The sequence below is a fragment of the Aspergillus versicolor genome, assembly GCF_001890125.1.
Source record: "Aspergillus versicolor CBS 583.65 unplaced genomic scaffold ASPVEscaffold_10, whole genome shotgun sequence".
NCBI classification, from domain to species: domain Eukaryota; kingdom Fungi; phylum Ascomycota; class Eurotiomycetes; order Eurotiales; family Aspergillaceae; genus Aspergillus; species Aspergillus versicolor.
In genome coordinates this window covers 520,476-548,441 of record NW_024467533.1, presented here as the reverse complement: position 1 = coordinate 548,441, position 27,966 = coordinate 520,476, and the positions used below count along the sequence as shown (strand labels likewise).

Genomic DNA, 27,966 nt, shown 5'->3' with positions numbered 1-27,966 from the left:
TTCCTCCTGCCTCTCCTCGTATATTCTACGACATAGCCAATCCTATGTTGTCGCTTGTGCCACAGGCAACTTCTCGCTACGTCAAGATACCTTGATCACGGGGTCCCCAGCCCTACCGGAGAGGGTTTTCACGGATGTGATGCGGTCATCAGTGATCCTCCAGGCGATTTCAGGTTGGGCTGTGCGAACTGGTGAAAGACAACAGGTATTCAACGACAGAATTGCTTACACCAAACAGGAACTGTGATGCCCGGCGAAAACTATTTAAGCTTGGCCTTACTCCCTCGGACAAGACACAAGCTTCTGTCTTCAACACCATCAAATCCCCAGCTGCTTTTCTCTATTAAGGAGAACCACTCCCAATACCTGCAAAATGCACACCACCAACATCGCTGCCCTCTCTATTGCGGCCCTGGCCTCTGTTGCCAGTGCCGTTGGCGACGCCAAGGTCCACAACAACTGCAAGGCTCCTATGTACCTCTGGTCCGTTGGCGGCTCTGTCAGCGAAGTCCACAAGATCAACCCTGGTGAGACCTTCAGCGAGCAGTTCTATCGGGACCCTACCTCAGGCGGCATCTCACTCAAGATCACTCGCACTTCCAACGGCCTCTACGACGGCAGCCCCCAGCTCAACTTCGCCTACACCCTCGACCCCAACCAGCTGTGGTACGATCTGTCGACTGTCTTCGGAACTGCCTTCCAAGGCAAGGTGCTTACCGTTACCTCATCCAACGAGGCATGCCCGACTATCTGCTGGCCTGATGGGTCCCAGCCCGCTGGTAGCCAGGTCAAGACCTGTGATACGGCCTCGGACGAGACCCTTACTCTTTGCGCTGATCAGTGCCCCTAGGCTTCTGTTGGGTGTTTTTTTTTTGATGACGGGCTGAAATGTTATTGTTTTGGCGATAATGCCTGTGTGCTGCTTAAGGGTTGATGAGATATCTTTTCCGTCGATTGCTGGGATAATATAACGGAAGTATATAGATGAACCAATGCTCAATGTATATACATCTATGCTTTATGTCTTCCCACCCCTCCTTTAAAATAACCTGTTTAATACACAGACCCCGTAACAGATTGCTAACTTGAAGAGAAATTGTGTACAGACTTGGGAGAGTCATCTTTACGCCCAAGCTCACGCTCAGGCCTGCGATGGGGGATAGAGCCTGTTCGTGGCTTTGCGGCTGCAGATTCTCGGCTGAGGCTGTTATATGACCTTATTATTATCCGGGCAGGTCGGACACATGCTTATGATGAGGCTAGCAGATGTACAAATAGTGAAGACTAGGATATTAAGCCGCACTGAACTCTTGCAGTGAAATCGCAGTATATCAAACTGAAGCTACTCAAAAGTAGCTACATTTTATAGGCCATAAAGGTGACCTCTGTAGTCACTAGTACGTCAAAATATGGGAGGCTGGGCTTTATCGAGAGGTGGTACGACATCAAAATAATTGGCTGCAGGATGGCTCAATTTCGGAAACAAGGCCGTGCGATATTAGTCGAGATATTAATAAAGGCTCTTCTAGATGGGCTAATTTCCATCAGCCTCGTGTTTTTCTGCGCCTTGAGGCTGAGGCTCTAATCGAGCAAGAACTGGAATGTAGCATTGCAGCCCGAATGAACCCTTCAGCCCCAGAGGCACCAACCCCGGAGTCCACTTTCTAGCTCCAGAGTCCAGCCCAGCCTCGCTGTTTTGCGACGGCGAACTCGTGAGCTATCGCTATAACAGCCAATCAAATCATAATGAAAGAGCCACCGTTGGGCTTATCCTGGTCGAGTTGAGTTATGCGTTGTCGCCCGAGGTATACCAACAGTTCCACACCGCCCAGCTGCTGATGTCGAAGACATTCCTCTCGTGTCGTGCTTTTTGGATTCTTGGAATTGATCTCGAGAGATATTATTGACTCATTGAGGTGTGCATTCCACTATTCCATACCATTGGGGCCTCTATTGGATATTTGCCTGTTCTGTGAGACCGTTCCTCATCCTGCGGGACTGTGGCGTGCGTCCTGAGACGCATCTACCTGCCCGCTCACTTTATCTTCTGCCACATTCTATCTAATCTTACCCAATCTCCAACCTTCATTGACCCAGAGACTGTCAGACTATCACTAGTCACTCGCTAGTCATTTCTTGATCGTCACCGGGCAACCTTCCAGGCTTGAATACCGCCTGTTTTTCCACCTGCAGCGCTCGTACTGCATGCCACCCACAAGGTACTCCTCTGCTCGCCAGCTGTGGAATAGACGCCTACCCTGCGGCATCTCATTCTCACATCCATCCCCAGCGTCTCGCTCGCTCCTTGCTCCAATAGGTGTCGTTTCCGTACCGGTCGCCCCTCATTCGAATTCCGCGCCTACTCGATCACACGCGCCTTCTCTCCGTTCACCTCACTCTTCACCGCGACACTCCCCTCTCAACCGCCTCTCCGCTCTTCAGCCCATCACATATATAAGGAAAATGACAGTGAAATCAGCCGAGCGCCTGACAGAGGGGCTGGAAAAGCCTCTTCTGGATGACCGCTCCTACAGAGTCATACGGCTGCCCAATAAGCTCGAGGCTCTGTTGGTTCATGATGCGGAGACAGATAAGGCTGCTGCGGCGATGGACGTCAACGTGGGGAGCTTCAGTGATCCCGAGGATTTACAAGGTCTCGCCCACGGCCTGGAACACATGCTGTTTATGGGAACTGAAAAGGTCTGCTGCACATCTTAATTCTGACCGACACATCTAACGGGTAAATGTTTTTCTTTATTCTAGTATCCCGTAGAAAACGCATACAACCAGTATCTAGCCTCGCACTCTGGATCCTCCAATGCCTACACCGCTGGCACTGAGACGAACTATTTCTTCGAGGTGTCTGCTACAGGTACATCTAACAGCGAGACATCGAGCGGCCAATCCACCCCCAACGGAACTACGAATGGCACGCCGGCAGCGTCCGATTCAGCAAGTTCCGAATCAGCAGGACCTTCTCCTTTGTATGGTGCTCTGGATCGATTTGCGCAGTTTTTTGTGTCGCCGCTTTTCTTGGAGAACACGCTCGACCGTGAAATGCGGGCAGTAGACTCAGAAAATAAGAAGAACCTACAGAGCGACTTGTGGCGTTTGATGCAGCTTAACAAATCGCTGTCAAACCCAGCCCATCCTTATAATCATTTCTCAACTGGAAACCTGCAGACATTGAAGGAGGAGCCGCTGCAGCGCGGTGTTGAGATTCGCAATGAGTTTATGAAGTTTTATGATAAACACTATTCTGCTAACCGGATGAAACTGGTGGTGCTCGGTCGTGAATCGCTAGATCAGCTAGAGCAGTGGGTATCGGAACTGTTCGCTAATATCAATAATAAGGATCTACCCCAGAACCGATGGGATGGTATCCCGATCTGGCTGCCGAATGATATGTGTAAACAGGTCTTTGCTAAGCCCGTGATGGATTCACGCTCCGTGGATATTTACTTCCCGTTCCTGGACGAGGAGAAACTGCACGAGACTCAGCCGAGTCGGTACATTAGCCATCTTATCGGCCACGAAGGACCAGGAAGTATTTTGGCATATATAAAAGCCAAGGGCTGGGCGAATGGATTATCCGCCGGCGCAATGCCGGTCTGCCCTGGGGCTGCTTTCTTCACCGTGTCTGTCCGGTTGACACAGGAAGGATTGGAGCAATATCAGCAGGTGGTTAAGGTGATCTTCGAGTACATTGCAATGATCAAGGAACGGGAGCCGGAGGAGTGGATCTTTGAGGAGATGAAGAACCTGGCGGAGGTAGAATTCCGATTCAAACAAAAGTCTCCCGCCAGCCGATTCACTAGCCGCCTGAGTACTGTCATGCAGAAGCCACTGCCACGAGACTGGTTGCTTAGTGGATCTCTCCTTAGAAAGTTTGACCCAGAGGGCATTAAAAAGGCCTTTTCGTACCTTCGCGAGGACAACTTCAAGTTGATAGTGGTCGCACAGGACTACCCCGGAGACTGGAACACCAAGGAAAAGTGGTACGGAACCGAGTACAAGGTCGAGGATGTACCTGAGGATTTCATGGCCAATATCCGCGCAGCGCTGAAAACCACCCCGGAAACTCGGCTATCGGAATTGCATATCCCGCATAAGAACGAGTTTGTCCCTACCAGACTTTCAGTGGAGAAGAAGGAGGTGACTGAGCCCGCTAAGACTCCCAAGCTTATCCGCCATGACGAGCATGTCCGTGTCTGGTTTAAGAAAGATGACCGGTTCTGGGTACCTAAGGCCACTGTTTACGTTACCCTGAGGAACCCGCTGGTTTACGCCACACCGGCCAATCTTGTAAAGTCGAAGCTCTACTGTGAGCTTGTTAGAGATGCTTTGGTAGAGTACTCCTATGATGCGGAGCTCGCTGGTCTGGACTACCATCTGTCTGCCAGCATTTTTGGCCTTGACGTTTCGGTTGGAGGATACAACGACAAAATGTCTGTCCTCTTGGAGAAGGTCCTTACAAGCATGCGCGACCTTGTGATTAGCCCAGATCGCTTCCGGATCATCAAGGAGCGTCTGACCCGCGGCTATAAAAATGCTGAGTACCAGCAGCCTTACTACCAGGTTGGAGACTACACCCGGTATTTGACTGCGGAACGCGGCTGGCTGAACGAGCAATACGCCGCGGAACTGGAGCACATCGAGGCGGAGGATATCCAACACTTCTTCCCCCAGATTTTGCGCCAAAACCACATTGAGGTCTTGGCCCACGGTAACTTCTACAAGGAGGATGCACTGCGAATGACCGATACTGTGGAGTCAACTTTGAAGAGTCGCAACCTTCCAGAGTCCCAGTGGAATGTTAGGCGTAACATGATCATCCCGGCTGGATCGAACTATACCTACGAGAGGCCTCTCAGGGACCCCGCCAATGTTAACCACTGTATCGAATATTACCTCTTTATTGGGGACATGCATGATGAAGTCCTACGTGCGAAGCTTTTGCTGTTCGCCCAAATGACCGACGAGCCTGCCTTTGACCAACTGCGAAGCAAGGAGCAGCTCGGGTACGTCGTTTGGAGCGGCGCACGCTACTCGGCCACCACCATCGGGTACCGTGTGATTATCCAGAGTGAGCGCACTGCTCAGTACCTGGAATCTCGTATTAACTCTTTTCTCTCCAACTTCGGAAAGACGCTGGAGACGATGCCGGAGGAAGAATTCGAGAGCCACAAGCGCAGCGTCATCAACAAGAGACTGGAGAAGCTCAAGAACCTGGTTTCTGAGACTTCCCGGTTCTGGACTCACATTGGCTCCGAATACTACGACTTCCTGCAGAGCGAGACCGATGCTGCCCGTGTCCGGGATCTGACCAAGTCGGACCTCATCGACTTCTACAAGAAGATGATCGAGCCTGAGTCTCCTACACGAGCCAAGCTTTCGATTCACCTCAAGGCCCAAGCCGGCGCACACGAAGCCGACTCCAAGGAGCAGGAAGAGAAGGGCACTGAAAGCAAGGAAAGTCCCGAAGACGCTGCTCTTACCAAGGATACCGAGAAGACCGCAGAGCCAACCTATATTACAAATGTTACGGAGTTCAAGGCCCGCCTGGCTGTCAGCACTGGGCCCAGCCCCATTACGGACCTCACCGTGTTTGAGGATTTTGACGCCAAACTCTAGATTTCTTTGATTAAATACGTGTCATGGTTTTATGCATGGTTTGGTTAGGGAGGCGGTGATTCAATGGTGTAGTAGGTGGTATATGGACGCTAGTTCTTTGGGGTGTAGAAATAAAGTCCTTGCATGTTCTTGGTTGATTCTGTGTATGCAGTTGTCAAATATATTCTGCATTACTTTTCGAGTGAAGCTAGGGTAGAACAATATTCCATCAAATTGTAGAGAATTAACTTGTCAATTGAATTGGAACTGCCTGCACAAGCCTGATTGCTTTAAAGAGGACGCGGTCCGACGTTTTTGCGACCACAGCTCCAACACCAATCACAACAACCTCAAAGCTCCGGCCGCAACATGATACAAAACATCTATTCCATGATATCCCTCGAAACCCATTCCGCTTAGTTGCTACTCCTGTGCTGTCCAGATTTACTTGAATATACTGACAGCCATCAAGATGTCAACAACCACAACCACAGCAATGCAAAGCAGCCACCCGTGCGTTCTTCCCTCCCGTCGTCTCGGCCTTCGTCCAGCTTGCTAACGTACAAATTCGCAACACCCAGACCTATTGCGCCGAAAGACTTCTCAGCAAAACAGCCCGAGACAATCCGCTTATACCCCCTCTCCAACTACACATTCGGCACAAAGGAAACACAACCAGAAGAAGACCCCTCCGTCCTCGCCCGCCTAAAGCGCCTCGAAGAACATTATGACAAGCACGGCATGAGGCGGACATGCGAGGGGATCCTCGTCTGCCATGAACACAACCACCCGCACGTCCTGATGCTTCAGATCGCGAATGCTTTCTTCAAGCTGTACGTATCCCATTCCGTCTATTTATGGCAGATTCTGTGTATCTCAAAGAACCACTGACTGAATGACTGGCGGCTTTGATATACAGACCCGGCGACTACCTCCTCCACGAAGACGAAGAAATTGACGGATTCAAGAAGCGCTTAAATGAGCGTCTTGCGCCCGTGGGCTCACAGTTCTCCGGCGAGGGCGTGAACGAGGACTGGGAAATCGGCGACACACTCGCGCAGTGGTGGAGGCCGAATTTCGAGACCTTCATGTACCCGTTCTTGCCGGGCCATGTTACGCGGCCGAAGGAGTGCAAGAAGCTCTATTTCATCCAACTTCCAAAGAAGAGTGAGTCTTTCAATGGTTAACCCCGGACATTACGTGGAGGGAAAAGACCAAAAGTTAATGTGATGTTTGTTTGCTGCGCAGAGGTCCTCTCCGTCCCGAAGAATATGAAACTCCTCGCTGTGCCGCTCTTCGAGCTATACGATAACAACCAGCGATACGGACCCCAGCTCTCGTCGATACCGCATCTACTGTCCCGGTATAACTTTGAGTTTGTGGATGAGAACGACAATGTTGTGGCTGCTACGCCTGGAACGGGTTCGCCGGAGGACCAGGTCCCTCGTACAAAGGTCCTTGCTGGTAGTGATAACAAGGATGAGGATTCGGGGATGGCGGACTATAACGAGGGTGCCGAGAACGGAGGGCAGGATCTGTGAGCGAAGCGGCTAGGTTATGTTCCCCGGTTGTAGACGGACTGGGGCTGTGGAGTGTGGTTGGTGTCTGCTGGTTAGTGAATATCTTGCAGACATGCTCGATGGTTTAAGCGACGGCTGGCTAACATGTTAGTCAGTCGAGCGCGTATGGACCACCCCATCGACCCTTCGTTACTTTTCATCTCAAAGATGTATGTGTTCTAGCTCTTACGACTGGCGTTTTGAGGAGCGATATCTATACATGGTTCAATTCAGTTCATCAATTTCTCCGAAGAGTGGTCAAGTACTAGGGTAAACTAGGCCAACGGCGAGCCCGCATCGCATCACCAAGACGGGGGAAACGGCTTTATTGGGTTGTTCGCCGTCGACCGACGACAACCGGAGGGACTAAAGTAGTATAACCAACTAGCCTCCGCCGGGATGGCGCACCGCGCAAATATGTAAACGTGCCTTGCATGAAGAATCACATCACTGAAAGCCGATATTAGGAGGGTAATTAATATACCTGCCCATGCCTATGACAGAATCCAGATAGAGCATGCACACAATATCCCTCCCCCGCTCTTTAACCGCGAGGCTGGGCATTTCTGCGAGGACATAGTAGACTCCAAAGTGGGTATCCACGGAATCACTTGGCCAGTGCTCGAGATACAAACCAGTTCAATCAATGAAGAGCACGAGACCAATAGCTGGTCGGAATTGTTGTCCCACACCAGGGCTTAATATATCGGAGTACGTGTGTATGGGACTCGACTTGGAGAGAGAGGTACAGCTATGACCGATTACATTTTCCATAGTTAAAGTGATAGCCATGCAGTATACAATTTATCCGCAGTCCGTATGCATAGGCTAAATGACAGGGTTACTTCGTCAATGAATCTGCAAGGCCATACTGATAGATTGTGCAAGCTGAGTGGATAATTACCCCATCTCAAATCAACTTATCAAGTGCCGAACCCGATGATCCCCTTCTCCCCTCAGCCCTTAGTAGACTACTAGTAAACGCCCGGATACTTGGCAAGCAGAGCATGCCCTGAGTTCTGCTTCCGAGTGGCTCGTTTCCTTTTTTCTCCAGTTGAATCTTCAGCGAGTTGATTTTACTCCGTCGGTAGAAGGGAGTCGGGAGAGTTTGTCCCGCTCGTTTCCGTGGTGTTTTTTTCCTCCAAGGAAACGGACGGGGAGTTTAGTGGACTGGATGGGTTCGATGACAATCGATGCCTGATTGCCCACTGATGTGCCTTCTCTACACGGCTTGGCTGGCTCGCTAGCACGCTTCCGTATACTGATCTTCCGCCAGTGGCCGGTCGACGGGAGGCCAAATGACGGTCACCGACTCGCCGTCTGCACCGTCCAAACCCCAAAGTGCAGAGTGCTGGCCCCGTAGTGGAGGTTTGCGAACTGACTCGCTGTGGTCCATGTAGGGCTCAGCACTGAGCACGCGGACATGGCGACCCACGGATTTCTTGCTGGAAATGGGAGGATCGTCACGGGTAACTGGCACAGGTGGTTGTTTACGGAGAATTATTCGATCTGAGCTAAAGAGTTCCGAGCAGCTTGCTTATGGCTGAGCCTCTGAGGTTGTATCGCGCTCCTGCTTTTACTTTTTGGGCCTCTCGGGTGGGGTTGTCTGAAGGGAGGCTATTCATGCCAGCCCTTGGGGCCTGGATGGCTCGCGATTCAGTGAGGAATGTTGCAGGCCCGGCTTGGTATTGGTCAGTCCCCAGGACTGGGGAATGCTATATAACCAGTGGCTGTTCCTGAAGATCGGAGGGTTGTTTGTCTGTCAATCTGTGCTTGAGTGCAGCGTGCCGGCCTCTTCCTGTCTTTCCTTTTGGGACACCTTTGTATATACGCCCATTTACCTTATATATACCGTTGAAGGTCTTGGTTGTTGACGGTATGGCCCGTTTTGGATATACTTCTGCTACTGTTATAGCCCTTGTAGGCTTGGCTGTTGCTGCTCCCACCCCGCTGGCTCGTCGCGGTTTGTTTGCCCCCAGCGGAAGAAGTTGAGAGTGGTAGTGTATGACTGATGCAGAGCAGATGTTTCGGCCGAAGACCTGAGCCAGCTAGTCCTGTTTGCCGAGTACTCTGCGGCATCTTACTGCACGCCCAACCTCAATTCTACTGGCGACAAGCTGTTATGCGCACCCGGGAACTGCCCAACAGTTGAGGAAGCTGAAACCACCACGCTAGCCGAGTTCTATGAGTATGTTTTGTCTTTCATCATGAGGTTTTCGAGATCTCAAACTCTAACGTGAATTATAGAGAGAATGAATACGGAGATGTAGCGGGCTTCCTGGCCGCAGACACAACCAACGAGCTGATCGTCGTGTCTTTCCGCGGAAGCCGCACAATCGATACCTGGATCGCGAACCTTGACTTTGGCAAGGACAGCCTCGATGATCTCTGCAGCGGATGTGAAGTCCACGGCGGGTTCTGGAAATCATGGGAGGTTGTTGCGGACACGGTGACCTCTGGCATTGATTCTGCTCTCGAGACCTACCCCGGGTTCACTGTGGTCTTCACTGGTCACAGCTTTGGAGCGGCACTGGCTACTCTCGGAGCGGCGCAACTGCGGGATGCAGGTTATGCCATCGAACATGTAAGTCGCCTAGTAGCAGTAGCATTGCGAGCATAGTGGCTACATACTAACGGCAGTGTAGTATGGATACGGAAGCCCGCGAGTTGGCAATGAAGCTTTAGCACAGTACATCACAGACCAAGGCGGCAACTATCGAGTTACACACACCGTCGATATCGTTCCCAGACTGCCGCCCATGGCGTTTGGATTCAGCCACCTGAGTCCCGAGTACTGGGTTACTAGTGAAACCGATGTCACTCCCACAACGGCAGACATCCAGGTCATTGAAGGTGTTGGATCAAGAGATGGGAATGCTGGCGAGGATGTGCAGCTCTCATCGGCGCATGGATGGTACCTGATTGACATTAATGCTTGCCAGTGAGAGGAAACGTTGATGAATGATGAAGTTATATATATGATGAATAGAAATTGTTACGAACTGTCCAGAGCACGGAGTAGTTGATCCAGTGAAGTAAATAAATGGAGGTTGTGGGTGGAAGAAAGCCAACGGGGCGGGCGATCGCTCCACTGTGGCTGGTCCTGCTTGAAGGTTGAGCTGCCAACTGTCTACTCCAGCTCCATCAGCGTCTGCCTGCCAGCCTCCTCCACAGCTCGCCTCCCTCACCGGCTTCGAATCTCATTTGGATTAGTTGTCTAAGCGGCGACTACTCCACGGCAACACGCGTTCCGGCTGGTGTCGACGACAGCCATGATCGGCTGCCTGGTCGATTTGGCTTGACGCTCAAATTCCCGAACCGACCACGGAGCACGCACTCTCGGAGCACTCCCAAACGCAACCGCGCATAATCTATTCCATAACCACATCTATCTGTGCTAGTCCCAGCTAGTCGCTGTGCGGCAGCCATGTTTTTCTTCTTCTTCAGTGGCGTCAACAGCCCGCGCCGTCGCAATCGAGAGAAAGCGATCTTCCTGACCATCTTCATCATTTTCGCTCTGTACCTCCTCTTCTTCTCCAGTTCTTCGCCGCGCAAACATGTCAACCCTACGATATACGACTCCGAAGCCCTCGGGGGCCCGTATCGAGATCCGCAGTCGGGCAAGGCGACTCCCGCGCCGCAGTCGGCGCCCATCCGGAAAAGCATGGTGGTGGCTAGTATGAAGAGTGATGATGTCTCGTGGTTGCACAACTACTTTCCGGATTGGCATAAGAGTATTTACGTGGTGGATGATAAGAAGGCGCAATTGACGGTGAAGCAGAACAAGGGCAGGGAATCGATGGTCTATTTAACGTGAGTTATCCCCCCGCCTTTGGGGGATGAGGACGCTTCTAACTTGTATGGGTGTTTACAGGTACATCATCGATAATTATGATAACCTCCCCGACTCGATCCTGTTTATCCATTCCCAACGGTACCAATGGCACAACGACGACCCCTACTACGATGGCATGCCGATGCTGCGCAACTTCCAGCTCCCATACCTCGAGAAACAGGGCTACGTTAACTTGCGGTGTGCCTGGGTCTTGGGGTGTCCAGAGGAGATCCATCCCTTGACCGACACGCACCGCGAGAATATACACGCTGGCGAGTATTTCAAGAATGCGTTCATGGAGCTCTTTCCTGGGGTTGAGGTGCCAGAGGCGGTCGGTGCGTCGTGTTGTGCGCAATTCGGTGTTACGAGCTGGCAGATTCGTGAACGCCCAAAGAGTGACTATGTGCGGTTTCGGAAGTGGTTGTCGGAAACGGACTTGACGGACGATTTAAGTGGGCGGATTATGGAGTACTCATGGCATAGTATGTCTTCTTCCCCTCCCACCATAGCAGCTTGGTGTGAGACAACTAGCTGACGCATCACAGTGATATTTGGAAAGGCTCCAGTCCATTGCCCCTCCGCTGAAGAGTGCTATTGCAGAGTATTTGGGCTCTGCGATTTGACCTGTCCGAGCCAGGACGCGTGTAAAAACCGCTACCAACTTCCGAAATACTCAACTCTTCCGCAAGGCTGGCCGTTTATTGGCTGGAATGGGCAGAAACAAGATCCCAGTAAGGGTGGGCTTCCTGACCAGGGATAACGACGTCACTTGCTCGAGACGAAGGATTATAAAGGCATCTCCACTCTAGTGGACAGAGCTGGACTTCGAGAAGCCAGCAAATCCAACCCACCCGCGCCCCAGACGGATACATACCGCAGAATGGCGGAAAGAAGAATAAAAAAAAATCCCGCCATTGTTCGCTTCATTCCAGCTCTGCGCGGGCTGTCAATTGTCAGGCATGATTAAGCTGGAAGCTGCTGTACACTATCAATAGATCTAACGATACGACATCAACTGGCTGAATTTAATGACGACACTCAACTCAAGAACATAGGAAAAGGAATATATATTGGACCTAGAAATCATACCTAAATACCGCAGCTAGTGGTTGTACGTAGTATCTTTTACCCCATATTGTCGCCACCGGCGATAAGATCAAAAAAGTCGTGGAACCTCGGCCCCGGAGAAGTCAACCGGGCTGAGCTTCTCCAACCCGCATGAGAGCCAGCAACCACCACCACCTTCCCATATCTACTTCACAAACCAAACCACCGCCCATCCAACCCCCCACAATCCAAGAAAGGATAGAAGCGAAGCGCCGAAAAAGAAAGAAGGAAAGGGAAGAGCCAAAATGCTCATAATCGGCCTCACAGGCTCAATCGCGACGGGCAAATCAACCGTCTCCTCCCTCCTCTCCTCCCCGCCCTACTCCCTCCCCATAATCGACGCCGACCAACTCGCTCGCAAAGTCGTTGAACCAGGAACACCAGGCTACGCAGCAATAGTCAACTATTTTGGGCCGAGTACACCGGATCTACTCCTCCCCGAGTCGCCAGATGCACCGCCGGGCACCCCGCGCGGATTGAATAGGCCCGCGCTGGGGCGCAGGGTGTTTGGGACCTCGGAGGAGCGGAAGCGCGACCGCATGATACTCAACAAGATTGTGCATCCAGCTGTGAGGTGGGAGGTGTATAGGAGTTTGCTGTACTACTATCTACATGGGTTCTGGGCTGTTGTGCTGGATGTGCCGCTGCTGTTTGAGTCGGGAATGGATTTGATCTGCGGGACGGTTGTTGTTGTGGGCGTGAGTGATCCGGAGGTCCAGATGGCACGGTTACGAGCGCGCGATGCGCATCTCACTGCGGAGGACGCGGAGAATCGGGTCAGGAGTCAGGGTGATGTTAAGGGGAAGGTAGATAAGGCTGAGTTTCGGGGTATGGAGAGTGCCAGGGGGGTTATTGTTTGGAATGATGGGGACAAGGAGGAGCTGGAGAGGGAAGTGAAGAGGGCTGTTACGACGATTCAGGGGAAAAGTCCGAGGTGGTGGGCTTGGTGGTTGCTGCTTGCACCCCCTTTTGGGGTTGGTGTTGCAGCGTGGAATTTGGCTGTCAATTACGGGATAAGAAGGAGATGGGAGAGGAAGGAGGCCGGTGAGAAGGCCAAGTTGTAGTCTGTGAGCCACTGTTGCTGTCGTATTCTATTGTGAGCTATGAGGCGTGAATTTGATCGATCACAGTACATAATTCTAGGGATGATTACGAGTCAGGACCCAGATCTACTTTTGGGTCTGCGTCTGTGATTGATCTTTATTCTTTAAGCATGATTTAAGTGGCGCTCAATTTTGAAGCCGATCTGGAGGATCGATAGACTTGAATTGGGTTCAATAATGCCTTCCTTTTTGGGATCCACTCTCTTGATTAGGAGTCGAGCTTGCAATAAGAGCTGCCTCTGTTTACAATCCTGTTGTTGCTTTTTTTTCGTCTTCGGGCCGGCCAGCGATTATTGGTACGAACCTGACATTCTTTTTCTTTTCCATGACATCGCCCTGACAGTTTGACAGTTTAAAGCCACTGAATCTTCAACATGCTTTGCCCATGCGCTAAATCGTACTTCATGGTCGAAGGACTCCAAACGGAAAGACCGCGCCTTGTTCGCTCCAGATTCCAACAATTTCCATCTTCACATTCACGGGCTCCTCTGCCAATGCAGGTTCGTGCCCAGTCGGCGAAGGAACACATCCAGAGAAGCGAATATGAACAAGACCAAGAAGCAAAAGCATGCTCGTATGGGCCAGGTAAAGTACCGGCCATTCTGATTACGCCGATCCCAGAAGAGCCAGAGGTATGTGCTATGGTGTATGTTTGATTGGCCGGGTCTAACAGTGTGCAGTTTGCTCACACTGAAGACAAGGGTCACATATAAGGTCTAGACCAGGGTACGACCGGAGAGGCTATGGCCAGCCTCGAGGAATAATGAAGGCCCCCACGGAAGAGTTTCCATTCAACTATGATGTCCCGCGCCGATCTCGAAGGATTCTGAGATCGAACACAGACGACAGAGCAGAGAGCATCCGCGTCGAAGTTGGCAGAAACTCTAGTCGAAGTCCCAGTCCTGAAGCCCCCGTATCTGACGTGGTGAAGATCCGCGTTTACAGACGAGACGGAAATGCAACTCAAATTCACCGGAAGGGTATCAAAACGGAGGAGGTTCGTCTGAGTAAGGGCGATGTTGTCGTCCGCGCCAGGGCGGAAGCTTCGAAGACACAGAACTTCGAACCAACTCCGGAGTGGGATAACACCCCAGAGTCGCAATGGTAGTCGCGCTCCCTTTGCGACAGTTGTATTAGATTGGGTGGGGAAAGTCAATTGCTGCATACGTGGGCTGTGGCGCCATCCTTTGTTAAAAGTCCTTCATTGTTATGGGCGAGTTTATTTGTGTTTTCGCTTCTTTTGTGGCTTCTGATTCGCATTGTTTGAAGGAGGTTTCGAGCGGCCGCCTGTCCCAGATATGCTGACCATTTCATCCAAGTTAACTTTCCCTGGTTTGTTCTGGCTCTTCGCTGGGGATTTTGTCGTATTGGACTCGTCTTCAGCTCGTTCGCCCGAGGGCTAGACATTGTTTAGCATTAGATCATGCCATGATTGGAATAGGGACACAAACCTTGGGTGTATTCTTTTTCTTGTAATTGCCGTAAGCTTGGCGACCCCCATAGTCCATGTCAGCATCGTCCGCATCTAAAGAAGTGTCTGCGACTACAAGAGGCTGCGGTGCGTATTGGGTAACGGCGTCAGTGCCACCGAAGTCAAGGACCCATTCGGTCTCTCCTGCCTCCGCAGCTTGTCGAGAGATTGCATCCCTGCGTCGCTCTTCCTCCTCTGCGAGCGCCGCAGAAATCGCTTCCATGTCTGAAGAGTGCGCGACTGGGCTGTCTGGTCCGGCGGAGACTCTGCGCTTTTTTGGAGTTGAGTCTTTGGATTCGCTGGGAGACGCAGGTTGGGAAGACTCTTTCGAGGCAGCGCTGGCAGCGGCTCTTTGCATAAACTTTGTCCGTTAGCTAAAGTAATGAGAGGTATTTGGGAGCTGCACACCTTCATAGTCAGTAGACGAGAAGACATGTTTTTTTCAGGCTTTGGGCCTGATGGCGACGGTCTAGACATGACTGCGGGTTCCAGTGGGCCTGATCCTCGCGGAAATCAGATATCAAACAAGGCGCTATTAAACTGAAGAAGCAAGTGCAAGAGTAAAAAGAAGCAGCAGCAGCAGTCCCAAAAAGTAAAAGTTATGAATGAAAATCGGCGTAGCAGTGGCAGAATCCCACCGCCCACACCGGCTCCTCAATGCTCGTCGAATCAAAGCTCCCGCAAATAATTGGACCTCCAAACCTCAACCGTCGACCGACTTCATCTCTCCCTCCGCCATCACAATCCCTCCCCACGGCTCAATCGCAGGGAAAATGATGCTCCCCATAGTTCGAAGCCGGATCGCGGCGTTCTCGTCCAGCGTGGCGCCGCGCATTGCCTCCCGGGCCGCCTACTCGACCACGACTCCTCGTTTCTCTGAAAACTACATGCAGCCGAACGACCCGACCCCGCAAACACCCAAGCCTAATGTCTCCGAGACCAATGCTACACCTGTTGACTCGATGGGCTCGTGGGATGCTGCGTTGAAGGAAACCCCGGACGTTGCCGAGCGTGTTCGCTCGCTGCAGGCTCCTAATCGGAAGCCCACCTGGGCTAAAAGCCAGAGGTCGCGAGAGGATGCGATGAGTGGACCGCGATTTGAGCAGACTATTATGGAGCTTCAGGTTCGTTATTGCCCGATTCACGGCGGTGGCCGTGTCCCGGGTGGAATCGCCCGTGGGAGATAAATTGAGGTTGGGAGGATCAAAATGACTGACATGTGCCTAGCCCACGCCTTTGGCTGCTATTGAACTCATTCACAAACAACCCGTTCGCTGGACACACGAGAAAGTCGTCAGCTGTGATGGAGGCGGTGGTCCCCTGGGTCACCCCAGAATCTTTATCAACACCGACAAGCCCGAGATTGCTACCTGCGGGTACTGCGGAGTTCCTTTCGTATGTAGCCTTCACAAACGTGATAAACTACGGTATTCTGACTGATCATAGGCCAACGAACACAACCGTGCGTATCTCCAATCCCTGCCCGCCACCAGCTACCCCCTCGAACCTACCGGCGATGCCGAGGAGGTGAACGAGAGCCAGCGCGTCACTGAAGGTGGATTTGAGCAGCGGTAAAGATGGAACTGTTTTTGGCGTTGATGCATGTTTTTATTTATTTTTGCCCTGGCTGGGCTTGTACAGTTGTACCAATCAATGAAGATGTTAGACTATATCATTTACAATCATTCTAGCATACCTACCCATCAAAGGCTTACCAAGGTCACAAACCGGGCCAGGCCAAAACATCATTGAGAGAATACGACCACCTACTTACTACATCTGAGCTTAGTATCACCAAGTCATCTCAATTCATCACACACACACACCCAACCTGCGCTATACAGTACTCCTAACCACTAAAGATGATAACTCGCATTCGTATCTAGTCACGCCTTCTCACCCTGGATGGTAGCAACAACTTTTCTCGAATGTCTCGCAGCCCGGAACTCCAAATACCAAATCCCCTGCCATGTCCCCGTCGCCAACCGCCCGTTCGAAATCGGGATATTCACCGAAGCCCCAATGAGTGCAGATTTGATGTGTGCCTGCGCCCCAGTATAGTATTAGCAAACCGTCTATACTACCTATTTGGCAGCAATTGGAAGACAAGGGAGAAAATAATAGACCAATATAAGAAAAAAGCGTTCGGAAGAAATACATACCGGCATATCATCTTCCCCCTCCGCACTATGCCGATAAAGGTTCCCTTTCTTATCCTCGGGCGCAATGCGGTCCAGCGCATCAGACATATCTTCGCGGACATCCTCGTCCCAGTTCTCGTTTAGGGAGAGCGCGCATGACGTGTGCTGGATGAACAAGTTGAGCATGCCGACCTTGTAGTCGCGGATTTCAGGTACCGCGGACTTGATGTGGTCGGTTATGAGGTATGAGCCGCGCGACTTGGGCGGGAGGGTGAATGTTTTTTGGGACCAGGACATTTTCGCTTGTTGTTTTGGTGTGTTGAACGGACAGAGAAGCCTAGAACTAGAGGTGGTGTTAGATTTGTTGTTGGAGTGAGAGTGGGAGTTGCGGGGTAGGTTTTGTTGATGGGTGGTGGGGGTTTGATGGAGGGGAAGGAGATGTAGGACGGAAACGTTCAATTGGAGACAAGAGGGGCTTACAGATAGTGTAATGTACTTGGTGTGGCTGTACCGTTGAGCTATGAAGTTGTGAGGAGAGAATGTTGTAGACAACAAAATCCGTGGTGGGGAAATTCCATCGACGTCATTTTTGCTCAACCGACTCAAGATGGGTGTATTTCCAATCCAATCTACATACCGAGTATTACACGATCAATTGGTCCATTATATGTAACTTTTACATTGATTACATTCGCGTACGTGAGCTATCATCCTTCGGTTTCCCATAGTCATCAAGCAAGTCGCTCTGTTGGTCCAGTGCAGACCACTTGGGCTTCCCGTCCGGGATATCAATTGCACGACTAGCGTAGAATATATGCAGCCTGTTTTATATTAGTTTCTCAATCGCCGATTGACGGCGTCTCGGCGGCAGTTGGGACATACTTTGGCTCGAACGTCTCTCTCCATGTATGGTGATCTGCTCCTGATGCCTTGTAGTCAATCAATTCAGGGAATATTAAACAGACATTTCGTCCCTCGTCCATAATTGGACTCCGACAGTGCGTACATGCCACCTTTGTCGGCAACTGGTAATCCCTGGACTTGTTCTGAGACGAGTAGAATGAAAGGCCCTCGGTGCCTTTGGTGAAGAGGATGTCGCGTTTGTGGAAGATGCCGCACCACTGGAATGGCGCGCCTGCAGCAGTGAATTAACTATTTTGTTGCTGATACAATTAGACACCCAAATGTCGCACCATGAGTTACTTGACAGCCGCGACAGTGGCAGTACTTCGCGTTGAGTGGTATTGCTCGGTTGATCTTATATGTGACTTGACCGCAATCGCAACTCGCGTACCATTTGACAGGGCCGAATTCTTGGTCTGATCGTATTTGATACGGAGGGCGGTCTTTGTGACCGGGGTCCTTTTCGGGCATTGTAGAGGTTTTGTTAAGAGCGTGGAAGCAACTAAGGGATCTTGTGTAGGGCGTCCAGCTGTGGAGGAGGGTATTTAGGGTCCTCAGTGAGTTCAATGAAGCTCGATTATACAGCATGAGGAGCTGATGTCAGTAAGAGTGATTTGTGGAAATAGCCATTCTGTTTGTTCAATCTTCGTTCGTTGACGATAAGGCTGGGATAGAATGACCAGAGGATGATGTCATAGCAGACTTTGCTGTATTACAGCCTCAGATTACAGATTGAGACAGGAAACCATATCAGACTGACAGGGGCAACGAGAACCACGAGTAGGCGGGCACGTGTGTCAAGAATGTTGATGCCTCGAGTTCAGCCTCAGGATCGCAACATTAATGAATATCAGTCTCCAAATAAAACGGCCAGCGCCAGATGAAACGGCCGGCTGCAGCGATCCAACGAACCTCATTTTACCTTCTTGGCACTGCCGACTTTGCGCCACTTTGCGCCTCAGCTCGTTTGCGTCTGCTTTGTTGGCCTTGTGCAGACAAAGTGATTCGTGGTTATAAATATGCCCCAGCCAATGACAGTCTGCTAGTTCTGGCGCTTCTGGGGACTCCTCGGCCCAGGGACGACAACTTCAACCAACACAATCGGACCAAAAGGAGCCGGAAAGTCAATTATTCTTATATGGACTATGGATCGCCAGAGTCCGTGATTATTAAACCAGGGACATCGCCAGTATAAGAATCGATACGTCGGCGCTACTCTAGATCGCCTTCGCTTAGTTGGCACCCCCGCCTCCATCTTCCTCATTTATTTCTGACAGCTTGTCTCATCACAGCGCCCTCTTTGTTTTCTGGCTCACCCGATCCCCTCCTCATGCCGCCTTTCCCTCTGTCAGAATGGGATTATTGAGCCGACTTCGCCGGCGCTCCAAGAGCCAAAGCCGTGCGGGGAACACGGTCAGTTATGACCAGCACCTCCGCATGCACAGCGACCCTCCTCCTTTACCCCCCAACGCTGTACATCTCTTCAAGCAGCTCCCAAATCCCGTGCTTGCGCGCATCCTGTCCTTCGTCTGCCCCCATGCCGCCGACAGTTCCTATGATACTTCAGAGGAGTCCATGACAGAAGATGGCTGTATGCTTTGTGACATGCGTGACCTTGCGCACTGCGCTGTGGTCTGCAGACGTTGGTACAGTGTTGCTCGGTCTTTGTTGTATGCTCTCGAAATCCGGTTCTTATATAGCACCCCACTAACCACTGCAGATACTCGCATGTCCGTATCGACGCAGTCCACTACTGTGAATTGGAAGAGATACTAGCGGCCAAGCGAAAGCGCCGTTCACGCTTCGACCGCAATGCTGACCCCATCGACCCCCCGCAAGTGCGCCTCTCCCTCCTCATGCGCACAGTCCGGCTCTCGCGCGATCTAGGAAACCAGGTCCTATCTCTACGCATGCCATACATGACCCGCGAGGCGAACAAAGCCGAGATTGCTCGAACCATCTCCGTCCTGCCCAATCTCCGCTATGTCGACCTCCCCTCGGGCTTCTACAGCGACGACCCATCTTGCCTAACCCTCAAACAAGAAGTAATGGCTCGCTGCCCAGACCTCCGCCGCATGACCTACCGCAGCGGCGCAGAGGGGTCCTTTGCCCAACTTCCAGGTTCAGGCCTCTGGACAAATCTTGAGGTCCTTGAACTGTCTAACCTCCAAATTGAACCATCCACCCTCCGGCTCTCCCTTGCTTCCTTCCCTTACCTCCGCGACCTCACAATCGACAACACCCCATATCTCGACGACTCCATCTTCTCCACAACCACCGACCAAACCCTCCCTCCCTTCCCCGCCATCCGACGCCTCACCCTCCGCAACACACCCAACATCACAACAAGAGGCCTACTCTCCTTCCTCGGTCATCCAAAACCCCGCAACAACCTCCAATCCCTAACCCTCTCATCAACAGGCATCCCTCCAGCAACCCTCCACGCAATCCTCGCCGCCGCACCCAACCTAACAGCCCTCCTAACAACCCAAGAAATAACCCGCTCCTTCCCCCCGGAGAAGATCCCCCCACTGGCCTCACGCTCCCTCCAACTCCTCCACTACGAAATAACCTCCGACCCAGGCTCCTACGGCGTCCTCCCAAAGGCCGCCGGCTACTACACATACCTAATCTCAACCCTAATGTCCAATTCCCTCCCCGCCCTCCGGGATCTCTACGTCCGCGACGCAGACTTTCCCGAAGCCCTCCTTATCGCCCCTCCCCCCCGCCTATTCGGCGGCGGCGAATCAGGACCACAATTCATGGGTGGTGGGCTGGCCCGGCCTCTAAACGTCTACAGCAAGGGTCTCGATGAGCTAGAGTGGAATTTCACTCCGTATGAGCCACTGGGTAGTTCGACGCGGGGTCGACGGGATAGCGTTACGAGGCCTGTTAGCTTTCATGATGCGTCGCTGAGCCAACGATGGGGGGGAGATGCGAGGAAGAGTGTGCTTGTGGGCAATGGGTTTGGTGGCTACTTGGCTGTTCCGGTTGAGGATGGACGGCCAAAGAGTAGTGGTGGGTTCAAGAGGGATAGTAAGGGCGATTTGTGGCGGTGACATCTTTTCTTTTTGTCTTGTTTTGATTTCGGTTTGTTGCATTGTTTGTTTGTTTTAATAGGGTTGGTGAAGGTGGTTATGGTGATGGATGGGCTGGTTCTCCATATCACCAACGGACTTTGAATGTCATATGCATGAATCTATTTGTTTCCCATTATTCGGTGCATGTTACGATCAGATTATGAACTAATGGTAAAGGGGGATTGCCACCTCTTAAGCTTTTTTTTACGGTGGCAGGTAGCGCTAAAGCTAACAACAGCCTAAACAATACATCGAGTTCCCAAACACAGTTCTTAGCCGCAGCTATCTATTTTATACCAGGAGCCAAAGGCCTGAGCATACAACCATTTAATTGGTCTATCCAGGTCAACAACACCATAGCTGACTGGCTATGCGGCCGCAATCAGCATATCTATGCAAAGGGCTGGGAAAATCAGTCCGGCTCGCAGCCAAATCCAACCTGAACTCTTCAAGCTCTCCAAATAAAAACTTTGGAAATCGCCCATCGAAGTGGTTCCGGGCTCGACGTTCGTAAATGACTTTTACCGCATGGTCAACGACTAGTCTTTTCACAAGAAAATTCTTCCTGGGAAATGTTTTGTAAACCTCGCGCACAAATCGTGGGAACACAGTCGGGAAAGACGTTCTCGATAGAACTCGGACAATCTTGTACGCTGATAGATACATCAATGGTTGAATACCGAGGCACTGCGCCAAAATATGGACTTGGAGGTGGAGGGACAACTCGCAGCAATCTAGTCGATCTAGACTATAAGTAAGCTTCTGTCCTTTTAGGTCCATACGAATACGCCCCATACCAACGGGGTCACCGGGCACCGTCTGTCCTTCAGCAGTGAACCGAGTTGGAAAGCCCCAGTCTAGATAGAAAGAATAGTCGCACGTGTATAAATACTCGAGAGCCATGCGGAGAACGAGCGGGTGACATTTTATCTTGACAGCGCAGGTGTTCTAGAAGGAATCACAGCGCTTAGTCTGCCTTCAACATGAACGGTTTAATTTAGGAATAGATCGGGGTTATTATATACCGCATCCATAGCAGCCTCTTTGTAAGAATTCCTGATAGTAGTCGATTGAGAACAAACGATAGCTTTATGGCATGGGAATCTTATGTCTCGACATAGTATAGTCATGTCACTGAACTCGGAGAAGTCGGGGTCGGCGAGAAGGCTGTCAAGACGATGTTAGGTTTAGCTGGGCATGCTTGGAAGGTATGCGATTAGGGTCACCTGAAAAGAGATTTCGTAAGCTCTCTCCTGCGACAGGTTATTGATCCGCTCATCCATACCAAAGCCTCGTGCCGCGTTAAACGCTGTGCACGCCGGCGTTGCCTCTCTGTAATCTCATCGATAAACTCCTGGAATGAAGACATGGAATTGGATGTGTGGGATGCGAGATCGGAGGAAAAGTTAATGGCGATAGACTGCCTTGAGAAAGAAAAAAATGATGTAGATAACAGGCTGAGGTTAAAGTTGAGAAACTTGAACGGGGCTAGGGTAGGTAGGAAAGTGTACTTTGTTTCCCAAAGAGGAAAGAGCCACCAGTGGCTCGACTGTTCTTTCCAATTTAAAGGCCCAACTGTTATGCATATTATGCTACCTAAGGCTAGCCTGTACTATACACCATATTATTTGATTATAACTTTGCCTCTCTTCACAGGCAGCTCTATCGTCATGTCTATCGTGAGTCATTAGTCGTACAGGGTACCCCTGCGAGCATATGGCGGTTCGTTTCTTCGTGCCTCCAATTAGGCACCGATAAAGCCCAACCTCTAGGAACAAAAGATGTACTAAAGCAGAACGTGAAGCAATATCAAGTAATATAGAGACAAAACTTCAGCCTTGGTTGCCGAGGATGAGAGCGCGCGCCTGTTGAGGGTCGGTTCCGAGGATGCTTATGAGATACTCAATGCTGTGCGGAAATTAGTTATCTGAAACTCCTCGGCTTATATGTGGTATCGATACTCACCTGGCCTCAGATGCAAGTCTCCGTTTCTCATCTTGGAACTCTTTCTGGCAGGTATCCCACAAGACTTCGCGTTTATCAGGGTGCACCGTCTTGATGCGGAACTTGAAGCTAGCGCTCACTGGTCGATGATCAGACGCTCGAATCTCGTGACGTCGATACTCGAGCTGTTTAACCCGGCCGAGTCCCCTGTATAGAACCCGATCACACCAAGCAGGAGATCGCTTCTTGTCACTGGAGTCGTAATCATCTGTTCCAACGTCGTATTTGTATGTCGGGGCAAATGTAATTGGAGCTTCTTGGAATGCCCTCAGCCGGAAGCCTGGGTTCTTACGTCTTGACGCAAGGAGTTGATCCCGTTCCAGAAGTTTCGGAAGGTTATTGTTTCGGATGTCCTCGATGATAACATGCCGAGGGACGGAATCAATGCGGTAGTTGAGGTCACCGTTGAGAATACAGATCTCGTGGTCCATGATCATCGACCCATCGCCACCACTCACAAAGTGGTTCAGACGCGACGTCAAACTGTTCTCAATAGGCAAAGATTCAGCTTCGAGAATAGCGGCGATATCATTATTGCGGTTCGTGGTTTGGGTCTGCCCGGCTGCCAAATGGCAATTCACAAAGCAGAGCGAACTGTCGTCAAGAACGAAGCGGAAAACAAGAGCACCCTGCACGATTAGCTTTCCATTTCCCACCTTTCTTGAGTGGCAAATCTTACCTTGTTCCCGTGCAGCCCACCCATACCCCGCTTCACCTCAGCGGCACTGACATCTTTGATTTTGGCGCGCTCTTTATGTTTGACAAATATACATGTAAAGAGACCAATCAGGTTCGCACTGTGTAGGAGCACGTAAGATTCATCCAGGGGCATGCAATCATTGATACAGCGCGTCAGGTGCTCCATCCAAACCCGGTATTGGCGACTCATATGCTCCTTCTCACCACTTTCCTTCTTCTTGCTTCCCATAAGCAGACTCTCTGCGGCTGGTTAGTAGGTGTGCTGCAATCCGAGCCAAAATTTATAAACGTACTAGCTGTGATTTTCTTGTTTTCCAGATCTACCAACTCCTGGAAGCCAAAAACAAGAATCTCCGGCGGGTCCTCTGGATGGATTGCATCCTGGATAAAAGTAGACGTACGCACACTTCCTGGTGTCGAAGCACCCGCATTCCAAGTCACAATGACAGCCTTGGCTTCACGGAAGGTGCAGAACTCCACATCTCTTTTCTGCATTTGGGATTCTATATCGCCGTTAGCCCGTTCATAAACCCCAAATACTAAATAAACTCACCTAGCCAATCATCCTCGAGCATTCCATCCCAAAGGCGAATGCAATTGTCCGTTCCCAGAGACGTCACTTGCAGTCGGTTCATCGTCCACACACTGCTAGAATCGAGCAAGAACCCGCATACAGGGCTATCGTGAGCGCACCAGTCTTTCAAAACAGTCCACGGGTTGGTAGTCGTATCATAAACATAAATCATGCCTGTTTTATAGGCAGCCCAGAGGCTGTCACCCACGATTCCCAGGCAGTTGATTTTGTATACACTGACGCTCACGACGTTCAAACAGGCATAATTACTCGCGGAGTAGATGGTGACTTTGCCATCCGCATGGCCGAGATACACTCGACCGTCACCTTGGCTACTATAGGCGCCGGAGGTAACTTCCCCTGTGTGGTGCGATCCCAAAGGCTTTTTGAGAACCCTGAACGAAGTATCTTCACGGGCATCCGGTCGGTATACGTGTACTTCTTTTCCTGTTGCCAGCCAGAGAGTGTCCCCGACGACCATGGAAAAGCTGTGCCCCTTTGCAACCCTGTCATAAGGATTGTGGTAGCTATACTGTAAATTTGGAACACCTGATTCGTCTGGCGGCCACACAAGCAACCTGCCTTCATCATCGATAGTCCACATTTCTTTCTTATGCCGTAGAATCTTGATCACCTCTCGGCGTGACGGATAAGACCGCGAAGCCACAACCGAGCCCGTATGGACGTCAATCTCATGGAGTTCGCCGGAGTTCGTGCCTATCCAAATCCTTTGACCCTCGTCCTCAAGACCAATTCCTGGCTTGAATGCTAGCGACAAACTTTTGACGGTCTCACCATGGCTTAAGCTCATCATCTGCTCACCAGTCGTAAGATCCCAGACACGTGTTATATAACCGGTTGTGCAGACGTGTTTCCCACATACGTCCATCAGCCGTGTATCATAGCGTGTATTGATCTCCTTGGGTCCCGATTTTAAAATTGGCGGCCGCCTGTTCGTGTTTGAGGCATCTGGGTAGTCGGTCCGTAATGGAGTGTCGTCCGGAATCGGCCTCTCATCACTCGGCGCAGGGCGAGCAGGTGGAGGAGCGAGCTTCGTTTCTCGAGAGAATGATGGCTGGCGTTGAATCTGCGGTGTCGAAATCGTGTCCGCTCTCTGAATAGATCGAGAAGGTGCAGGGCTTTCGGGAGGCGGAGGTTGCCTCGATGGGGACCTACCGCTCCTCCGCGCTATTGACGGGTGTCGTGGGGGAAGACCTGGCCGGTCTTGAGGGCTGTCGCTCCTCTGCTGTAGTCGCACAGGAAGCGGTGCACTGGACAACGATGAAGGTTGTACAGAAGGCCCTTTAGGAATCTGTACTGTCAGCGGTTTGGATTGCCATGGCAGTTCAGGAGCCGGGGAGCGCCGCGAGGCTGACGATGCCCTCGGATTCCGTGCAGATGGTGGCGGGGGCGCGGGTGACCTCTCCATAGAACGTCGTGTTGGGACGTCGGTGGCTGATGGGGATGGTGACTGTCTGGAAGTCGGGCGTAGAGGTTGAATTGGAGGTTGAATTGACCTCGTAACGGTGGGACGACTAGGAGACGGCTTCTCGGGGCTGCTCGGTGGAGTGCTGAAGGGTGAGATATGTTCTGGAGAAGGTGCTTGTGGTGCGCGCGGAGTAAGTGATGCGTTCGAGTCCTGGAAGGATAGGGTGGCAGGCTTCGCGGGGATCTTGGGTTTCGCTGGCCGATTGACAGGAGGCGGAGGACTTGCGCCATTCGATCCGACCGACGACGACAGCCCTGGAGAGAGTCCAGGTTTGCGCTCCGGTGGGACTGGTGGTGCATTGACAGGCGTGGTCGGCCGGCTGGACGTCGCTTTCCCAGACGAAAGGTGTAGGAGTTCCCGTGATGCATCCCGCGACGCATTCGCGGGACTGCGGGAGGAGCGGAAATCATCCCCACGGTCTCCGGGTGTACCAAACCCACGCGGCGGAGATTGAGGAGAGTCCACCTTCAAAGTTGGTGCTAGCTGTGGTGACGAATGGAAAACCATCGACATAGGCCTGCTCTGTCGCCTCCCAGGCGAGATACCAGGAGATCCGCCATTACGTCGTGGAACTGAATGTGCCGAATCACTCCGCTGACCATTTGTTAAATTGCCTGCCGATGCCCAAGGTGATATCGGCCGAGGAAGGTCGAGGGAAGCTCGAGATGAGGAGCGGACGTCGTCGCCTGGCTCGGGTGCTTTGAGATAGGACTCAGTCGAACCGTTTGGGGCGGCCGACGGGGAGCGGCGATGTGATGCGAGGTTCTCGAAGTGAGAAAGAAGAGATGAGACAGGTCTCTAGATATCCGCTTGGGTTAGTGTTTAGACCTCGTATACCGTTGGGAGATGACGTACAATCGGGGCGCTATCCGTAGCGTCTTTGCCCTTGCCGTTTCCCTCCATGACGTCGAATCCGGCACAAGAATCGGTCGGGAAAAGGGACCATATGCCTTCGATCACAGTAAACGTAGTATTTCACCTGATATTAACCAGTATCCAATGCAAGTAGGAACCGGCTAGAGGCGCAGATGATCGGGGGATTTGTGCCTAGTGCGTCTGACCAGTGTTTGTTTGGCGGTTTGGAAGTAAGGAGGCGCCGCGAAAATGTCGGAAGAAAAGAGCTTAAAGGAGAGAAACAGGCAGAAAAGGGGAAGAAGCAAATAGAGCAATGGAAGGGAAGGAAGCTTGGGTGAAGATGAAACGAGGCTTAGAGGGAGGTGTACGTAGATAGGTGGAGGGGGATCAAAGTAGTGGCAGGAAGCGGAGTGGGGAGACAGCACGCGAACCGGAGGAGAAGAAAAAGGAGTAAAGGACGACACCGCTACGGTGCCTAAATTCCCAGTAGACAAGAACAAAACAACAAGGGCCAGGCAGCTGTGTCCATCATTCGCACCGTCCATCTGATTATTGGAGACTATTGGGTTGGGCGAGGCCCATGAGTCGCGTGGATTGGATTCTTTTTAGCTTCCGCCTGAAGAACCGCAGAACTTATCCAGACTCCAGACTCACTCCCCTCCATTGCTCCCGCGACAGCCTTGGTTCTTATTTAGAATTAACTCTATCCTCGAATTATGTGGTATGTGCCATTCAGAACCACCGGACTCTATTTCCAGCGCTGCTAACTCAACTCCAGTAAACACATTCTCAACGCCCAAGTGGCCATTCGCTCCCAATGCTGTGCGTATACCTCTGCTATCCATGCTATTAAACCATCCCGGACCCCAGCTGATCATATTTGTCTGCAGGCCGCAAATGGTTCGACTGCGCCGAATGCCACCTTGAATCAGAATCCCATCCCCTCCAAAAATCAAATGACATGGTACCGTGCCCCTTGGCCCCCTCTCGATAATGCCCATGCGCTCGCGGAACTAGCTGCTAAAATTGGGTTAGACATTCGCCTGCAAAAAGTGCAAGAAGTGTTTCCGGAAGGACGCGGAGACGTTTGAAGAGAGGTACGTTCGTGATAGCAAGGTTGTCTGAGATCCGGGGAGGTTGGGTTTTAATGGATGTTATTATAGTGACGAGTACTGCCCGCATTGCGATAACCACTTCGTCCTCGAGGCTGTTACCCCGAAACCAACGTTACAACTGGAGGGCGAGGATGTCCGGAAAGACGCTAGGTATGCCATGCCCGCTGCTGATATTAAGGATATACTAACGGAATCTAGAATGCTCAAGGATGAACGTGTCCGCGGGGATCAAGAACGGTCCATTTTCACCGCCAAAGATGCTGCGGATCGTCTAGGATAAAGACGTGCCACATGCATTACGATAATTTACGACCTTTTATGCGCCCTTCTTACCTGTGATACGTCAATATATCCGGGGAGCAAATTAGATATCCAATATACACTGTGAAAAGTGACTTTATGCTCATAGACGTTTCGT

The 27,966-nt window shown here is 51.4% G+C and overlaps 17 protein-coding genes across 17 annotated transcripts; 11 read left to right on the top strand and 6 right to left on the bottom strand.

Annotated features, from left to right (window-relative positions):
• Positions 1–373: 373 nt before the first annotated feature.
• Positions 374–850, top strand: ASPVEDRAFT_139883 (putative BYS1 domain protein; the record flags this gene model as incomplete). The annotated part of the gene is made up of 1 exon (XM_040807608.1): positions 374–850. The coding sequence occupies one exon, from the start codon at positions 374–376 to the stop codon at positions 848–850; it is 477 nt and encodes a 158-aa protein (XP_040671898.1).
• Positions 851–2,463: 1,613 nt separating this feature from the next.
• Positions 2,464–5,634, top strand: ASPVEDRAFT_139256 (a-pheromone processing metallopeptidase Ste23; the record flags this gene model as incomplete). Its single annotated transcript, XM_040807561.1, has 2 exons — positions 2,464–2,700; positions 2,764–5,634. The coding sequence occupies 2 exons, from the start codon at positions 2,464–2,466 to the stop codon at positions 5,632–5,634; spliced, it is 3,108 nt and encodes a 1,035-aa protein (XP_040671897.1).
• A 404-nt stretch (positions 5,635–6,038) lies between these two features.
• ASPVEDRAFT_45544 (cleavage and polyadenylation specificity factor subunit 5) lies at positions 6,039–7,224 on the top strand. The gene is made up of 4 exons (XM_040813318.1): positions 6,039–6,126; positions 6,195–6,446; positions 6,533–6,780; positions 6,862–7,224. The coding sequence occupies exons 1-4, from the start codon at positions 6,086–6,088 to the stop codon at positions 7,152–7,154; spliced, it is 834 nt and encodes a 277-aa protein (XP_040671896.1). The 5' UTR covers positions 6,039–6,085; the 3' UTR covers positions 7,155–7,224.
• A 1,826-nt stretch (positions 7,225–9,050) lies between these two features.
• On the top strand, positions 9,051–10,117 carry ASPVEDRAFT_139916 (lipase family protein; the record flags this gene model as incomplete). Its single annotated transcript, XM_040807612.1, has 4 exons — positions 9,051–9,135; positions 9,195–9,360; positions 9,420–9,756; positions 9,818–10,117. 4 exons carry the CDS (start codon positions 9,051–9,053, stop codon positions 10,115–10,117), a joined length of 888 nt encoding a protein of 295 aa, XP_040671895.1.
• Positions 10,118–10,599: 482 nt separating this feature from the next.
• On the top strand, positions 10,600–11,767 carry ASPVEDRAFT_87447 (DUF3431 domain-containing protein; the record flags this gene model as incomplete). Its single annotated transcript, XM_040818066.1, has 3 exons — positions 10,600–10,985; positions 11,047–11,489; positions 11,553–11,767. 3 exons carry the CDS (start codon positions 10,600–10,602, stop codon positions 11,765–11,767), a joined length of 1,044 nt encoding a protein of 347 aa, XP_040671894.1.
• Positions 11,768–12,359: 592 nt separating this feature from the next.
• ASPVEDRAFT_139866 (putative dephospho-CoA kinase) lies at positions 12,360–13,178 on the top strand (the record flags this gene model as incomplete). Its single annotated transcript, XM_040807607.1, has 1 exon — positions 12,360–13,178. One exon carries the CDS (start codon positions 12,360–12,362, stop codon positions 13,176–13,178), a length of 819 nt encoding a protein of 272 aa, XP_040671893.1.
• Positions 13,179–13,385: 207 nt separating this feature from the next.
• ASPVEDRAFT_312704 (uncharacterized protein) lies at positions 13,386–14,482 on the top strand. The gene is made up of 2 exons (XM_040810451.1): positions 13,386–13,802; positions 13,919–14,482. Exons 1-2 carry the CDS (start codon positions 13,592–13,594, stop codon positions 14,323–14,325), a joined length of 618 nt encoding a protein of 205 aa, XP_040671892.1. The 5' UTR covers positions 13,386–13,591; the 3' UTR covers positions 14,326–14,482.
• On the bottom strand, positions 14,437–15,165 carry ASPVEDRAFT_55842 (uncharacterized protein; the record flags this gene model as incomplete). Its single annotated transcript, XM_040815122.1, has 3 exons — positions 14,437–14,616; positions 14,669–15,049; positions 15,097–15,165. 3 exons carry the CDS (start codon positions 15,163–15,165, stop codon positions 14,437–14,439), a joined length of 630 nt encoding a protein of 209 aa, XP_040671891.1.
• A 299-nt stretch (positions 15,166–15,464) lies between these two features.
• Positions 15,465–16,263, top strand: ASPVEDRAFT_139773 (zinc-finger domain-containing protein; the record flags this gene model as incomplete). Its single annotated transcript, XM_040807603.1, has 3 exons — positions 15,465–15,812; positions 15,916–16,083; positions 16,135–16,263. 3 exons carry the CDS (start codon positions 15,465–15,467, stop codon positions 16,261–16,263), a joined length of 645 nt encoding a protein of 214 aa, XP_040671890.1.
• Positions 16,264–16,507: 244 nt separating this feature from the next.
• On the bottom strand, positions 16,508–17,348 carry ASPVEDRAFT_45534 (YjbQ family protein). The gene is made up of 2 exons (XM_040813317.1): positions 16,851–17,348; positions 16,508–16,733 (listed from the first exon to the last, which is right to left on the bottom strand). Exons 1-2 carry the CDS (start codon positions 17,124–17,126, stop codon positions 16,575–16,577), a joined length of 435 nt encoding a protein of 144 aa, XP_040671889.1. The 5' UTR covers positions 17,127–17,348; the 3' UTR covers positions 16,508–16,574.
• A 166-nt stretch (positions 17,349–17,514) lies between these two features.
• On the bottom strand, positions 17,515–18,203 carry ASPVEDRAFT_139600 (GFA family protein; the record flags this gene model as incomplete). Its single annotated transcript, XM_040807592.1, has 3 exons — positions 17,515–17,650; positions 17,712–17,964; positions 18,023–18,203. The coding sequence occupies 3 exons, from the start codon at positions 18,201–18,203 to the stop codon at positions 17,515–17,517; spliced, it is 570 nt and encodes a 189-aa protein (XP_040671888.1).
• An 882-nt stretch (positions 18,204–19,085) lies between these two features.
• ASPVEDRAFT_138990 (F-box domain protein) lies at positions 19,086–20,791 on the top strand (the record flags this gene model as incomplete). Its single annotated transcript, XM_040807539.1, has 2 exons — positions 19,086–19,402; positions 19,453–20,791. The coding sequence occupies 2 exons, from the start codon at positions 19,086–19,088 to the stop codon at positions 20,789–20,791; spliced, it is 1,656 nt and encodes a 551-aa protein (XP_040671887.1).
• A 183-nt stretch (positions 20,792–20,974) lies between these two features.
• Positions 20,975–22,652, bottom strand: ASPVEDRAFT_312185 (BTB/POZ domain-containing protein). The gene is made up of 4 exons (XM_040810441.1): positions 22,039–22,652; positions 21,838–21,979; positions 21,610–21,760; positions 20,975–21,555 (listed from the first exon to the last, which is right to left on the bottom strand). Exons 1-4 carry the CDS (start codon positions 22,179–22,181, stop codon positions 21,158–21,160), a joined length of 834 nt encoding a protein of 277 aa, XP_040671885.1. The 5' UTR covers positions 22,182–22,652; the 3' UTR covers positions 20,975–21,157.
• Positions 22,026–22,638, top strand: ASPVEDRAFT_312262 (uncharacterized protein). Its single transcript, XM_040810445.1, has one exon. It carries the CDS (start codon positions 22,180–22,182, stop codon positions 22,501–22,503), a length of 324 nt encoding a protein of 107 aa, XP_040671886.1. The 5' UTR covers positions 22,026–22,179; the 3' UTR covers positions 22,504–22,638.
• On the bottom strand, positions 22,645–26,481 carry ASPVEDRAFT_139532 (putative inositol polyphosphate phosphatase; the record flags this gene model as incomplete). Its single annotated transcript, XM_040807585.1, has 6 exons — positions 22,645–22,720; positions 22,778–23,445; positions 23,496–23,755; positions 23,809–24,018; positions 24,069–26,376; positions 26,434–26,481. 6 exons carry the CDS (start codon positions 26,479–26,481, stop codon positions 22,645–22,647), a joined length of 3,570 nt encoding a protein of 1,189 aa, XP_040671884.1.
• ASPVEDRAFT_312600 (uncharacterized protein) lies at positions 26,314–27,067 on the bottom strand. Its single transcript, XM_040810449.1, has 2 exons — positions 26,434–27,067; positions 26,314–26,374 (listed from the first exon to the last, which is right to left on the bottom strand). Exon 1 carries the CDS (start codon positions 26,976–26,978, stop codon positions 26,595–26,597), a length of 384 nt encoding a protein of 127 aa, XP_040671883.1. The 5' UTR covers positions 26,979–27,067; the 3' UTR covers positions 26,314–26,374; positions 26,434–26,594.
• Positions 27,068–27,149: 82 nt separating this feature from the next.
• Positions 27,150–27,828, top strand: ASPVEDRAFT_87437 (CHY zinc finger protein; the record flags this gene model as incomplete). The annotated part of the gene is made up of 6 exons (XM_040818065.1): positions 27,150–27,154; positions 27,212–27,255; positions 27,324–27,397; positions 27,469–27,530; positions 27,597–27,698; positions 27,747–27,828. 6 exons carry the CDS (start codon positions 27,150–27,152, stop codon positions 27,826–27,828), a joined length of 369 nt encoding a protein of 122 aa, XP_040671882.1.
• Positions 27,829–27,966: the final 138 nt, after the last annotated feature.